The sequence below is a fragment of the Cariama cristata genome, unplaced genomic scaffold (genome assembly GCF_000690535.1).
Source record: "Cariama cristata isolate BGI_N322 unplaced genomic scaffold, ASM69053v1 scaffold35737, whole genome shotgun sequence".
NCBI classification, from domain to species: Eukaryota; Metazoa; Chordata; class Aves; order Cariamiformes; family Cariamidae; genus Cariama; species Cariama cristata.
In genome coordinates, this window is record NW_009626594.1 from 1 (window position 1) to 3,722 (window position 3,722).

General features: G+C 54.7%; 1 protein-coding gene across 1 annotated transcript; it reads right to left on the bottom strand.

The window, feature by feature from the left end:
- Positions 1-2,505: 2,505 nt before the first annotated feature.
- Positions 2,506-3,718, bottom strand: ATP5L (ATP synthase, H+ transporting, mitochondrial Fo complex, subunit G; the record flags this gene model as incomplete). Its single annotated transcript, XM_009704096.1, has 2 exons — positions 2,506-2,604; positions 3,557-3,718. Coding segments are annotated over 2 exons (261 nt in total), but the record flags the coding sequence as incomplete, so codon positions are not given.
- Between the last annotated feature and the right edge of the window lie 4 nt (positions 3,719-3,722).

The following is a 3,722-nucleotide window of genomic DNA, read 5'->3' on the forward strand; positions in this document are numbered from 1 at the left end:
CAGCCGCTCGGGTAGGTGAGAACGGGTAGCGGCACAGAGGTACCGTGAGCTGACGTTGTCGGCCCTTCGCCTCTGCGTCCCCGTCCGCCTCCTACCTGCTTCCCCTCAACCACGCTTGCCGTGTTGGCCGGGTCGGCGTCCTGCCAGGTGCCATCTCCAGGAAGAAGGTAACGGCGATGGCACTAGGTCCCCGGTGTCACCACAGGCTCGCATCCCTCTTGTACAGCACAGCAAGAACAGGGTTAACATCCACCAAGCACCTGCTGTCTTCCCTGAGAAAAACACACTGCAAACACACAAGTATCAGTTACAAAACCCCTCTATTTGGGGAACATAAAATACCTGTTTCCTTTAAAGCTCATCAGCTGAAGGAAGAGAGTGATTGAGGAGGCGGCAAAGGCTGTTTGCCTCTTACAGAAGCAACCAAACAGCATCTGTGATGTTAGAGGGGACAGAAAAGCTGCTGGAGCCCACTGGGTTTACAGATGCCGCTTCTGCTTATTTCACACTCGATGCGCTGCTGCAGTTCTGCTTTGGGAGCAGGGCTAGGGTGGCTTCTCAGGAGGACTGCCAGAGAGGAAAATTAAAATTAGATGATTTCTGTCTCTAGGGAGCGTGAAAGGGACTGGAGTATTTCCAAGCTCTCCTGTGCTTTGCTAGTCCAGTTTAATCCGATCCTCCCGATGAAGCGGGTTTGACAGCCCCTGCGACCCGGCGCTGGTGTGCGAGCTCGTCAGTACCTACAAGCGTCCACCCTGCGAGAGCAGCAGGCACGGGTAGGAACAAGTCGCACAGGGTGGGCAGGCCTTTGAGCGAGATCAGGCAGCCTTGCTGTCAAGGAGGTTCCCTTGGATCCAGAAACCTTCTGCAAATCAAGATCACGCTTTAAATCCCACCTGTGACCTCTCTCTCTGTCTCTTGTTACGGAATGTGTGCTGCAGACCCCCACCGAGGGGCCCAGTGAGTTCCCCTCACCGGTATCTATCTGCTGGGCGGTGGGTTTGTGAAGATGGGAGCAAAGAGCTCCTGGGGAGGGGCAGTTTTCAGGGCTGTTGTTCACCCTCGCTGGCACGTGCACCCGCCGCTCAGCCAGGGCATTTGGCTGCAGCCCGGCTCAGGTTTGCCGGTGCCCTTTGCGAGAAAGCGTCACCTCCTCAGAGAGGAGCGAGAAATCGCAAAGTCCTCGGCAACAAAGGAAGCAACAGGAGCACCCAACAAGTCCCAGGTATAACAGAGCTTTTCCGGCACCGCTACTGCTCGGCTGTGCCAGGCAGAAATCGCGATCTCCTGGACTGGCATGGTGGGGAGAAGTGAACGCAGGACACCGAATCTGGGCAGGAGGCTGGAAGCCCAGGACCCATGGCTGCTCTTGTCGCACTCACCTGCGGAAGCTGGCAAGTTCATCTAGCCTCAGTTTCCCCATCTATCGCATGGAGGTGACCTGTGACCAGCTGTGACCCACAGCTGCCGGGTCAGGAACCCTTCTTTTTAACAAAAACAGAGAAGCTTTCCATTGATGCCACCAATGACCTTCTGGTCACCAAATATGAAGCATGTGAGCTCAGCTGCACTACCTGTCAGGAGTCCAAGAGGCTTCTTGCTGGGATGAAGCGTTGGGAGGGTCAGCTCTACTGCAGGGACAAGAGGAATTGCCGTGCTACTGGCGCAGCCGCCCTGGAGGCGTTGGGGTCACTCAGGGCAGCTGAGCTGGGGGCCTGCAGGTTCACCAGCGAGCCGAACACAAGGTGCAGAGGAGAGGAAAGGAGCAGCTGATATGACAGTGGCATCAACAAGAAGCAATACTGACTAGAAACCATCTTCTAAGACAATAAGAAGAGTTAAGTCCTACTCCAACAGGACTGCTGGCTCACCAGGTTTTTGCATACGCCTCTACAAAAGCTGGTTGAAAATGAGCAAGCTTTCGGATTTCCAGACAGCTTACACCTCCAGCTGGTGGTGAGCTAAGATGATAGGTACAGTAAAGCTCCAGCTTACCTTCAATGGTAAGCTTGCTTCCACTCAACAAGTCGCACCTCAAACCAGCAGAACTGCGCGGAATAGCGCTACGTGCCCTATGACATAAGCCGTGGCAGATGGCTTTTGGTAGTGTAAATAAAGCACTGGCATTTCTTTTTGGTTCCCGCTAGCTGACATGAAATACGTTCAGCAACAAATGAAAGCATTTGCACTCTCAGTTTGAAATTGGGGCTCTCGTGCCCTCCCTAACGCCGTAGCTGAGGCACAGCGGTCGTCCGAAGAACGAGCACAGGTGTGATAACAAACAGAGGTGTCACCAGGCCAGCGTTCCCTCTGCCTCAGGAGGCCGGCCGTCAGGCAGCTACCCCTGCGAGGATCTCCACCGCCAGCAGCGCGACCGGGTCGGGAACAGCCATGCACCCCGACTGCCACAAAAGACCACGACAGCTCGACACTGGTTCCTGGCTTTATTGTCACAGACCCCGTTACAGACTCGGCACCAAGGGCGGTGTTACTGAGGACGAGTCTTCAGACGTTGTACCCGATCAGGTTGCCCTTGCCTATGATCTCCCCAATGTAAAACCACATCAGCACCTCCGTGGCCACCAGACCATTCCTCAGCGCTTCCTGAAAGAAAAAAAGCCACTGTTTAGATCATTGGCTCCCGCGACAGCCTCCTTGCTCACTAACGTAGTCAAGCTCCACATACGACAAGCAAAGCCGTCAAGCAATTCACAAGGCAACAGTTTAAGCAAAAAACCAAAAGCGCAACGGAACATTTATCGTGTTCAGCTGCCCCTCAACAGACCACGTTATTAAGATAGTTCTAAAATGTTCACTGCAGCATCAGTTGTCACTCCTGGTTTTTTGCAGCCCTTTCAAAAGATCATTTCTTAAACTAGACACGTGGGAAACACTTTGATTTCAAGGCCGACTGACAACACAGCTGTTCCAGGCGGTTGGGCTACATCAGCCGCCCGCTGATACTCGCGTCCCTTGGACAGATAACGATGGGGGCCCAAGGAGCGCAAGCACAGCCTAGTCCAGGCAGGGAAGGGTTAAGGCAAAGCTGATATAATAAAAAGCTGCCCCTGAACTCCTTGAGAATCCATTGTTTTCCATGGCATGAGCTAGCATACCGGCGGTTGAGTCAGATCTTGGAAAAGATTGCTCTGAACACCGGTGTCTCATAGAATACAACGGACAGGACCTGGAAAGGCTGCAGAGCTCCTCTATTCCTCAGCTTATCCAGAAAAAATGGATAAGTTTCTGTAAATATAATTTACAAACACCAAACAAAACACATCTTTGGAGCGTCAAGCGTAAGAGCAGCCTGGGTGACAGAAACCCACTCCAGTATCGATTCCTGCGGGGTCCAGCCTCACAGCGGGTGGGTTTGCAGGGCGCACAGTGTGGATCCATTGCTCCACGCTGGTTGTGCAGAGAAAAAGGAGGAGGAGGAGAAAGAAAAGAAGGCAGGCAGGCGGGCAGCCTGACCCAGGTGCTCCGCAGGAGCGCTTCAAGGGCGGCACAAAGCCCGCACGTTAAAGCGCCCCCCCCCCGGCCGGGCCGCCGTTACCTTGACGGTGAGCTGCGCCAGGCGGCCGCTCTGGAAGCTCCGGACCATGGCCTTCATGCTGTCGATGGCCTGGGGGATCTCGGCGGGGCTCGGCGGGGCCAGCTCCACCTTGGCGTAGTACCAGAACGTGGCCAAGCGCGGCTTCGAGTAGGCCACGGCGGCTGCC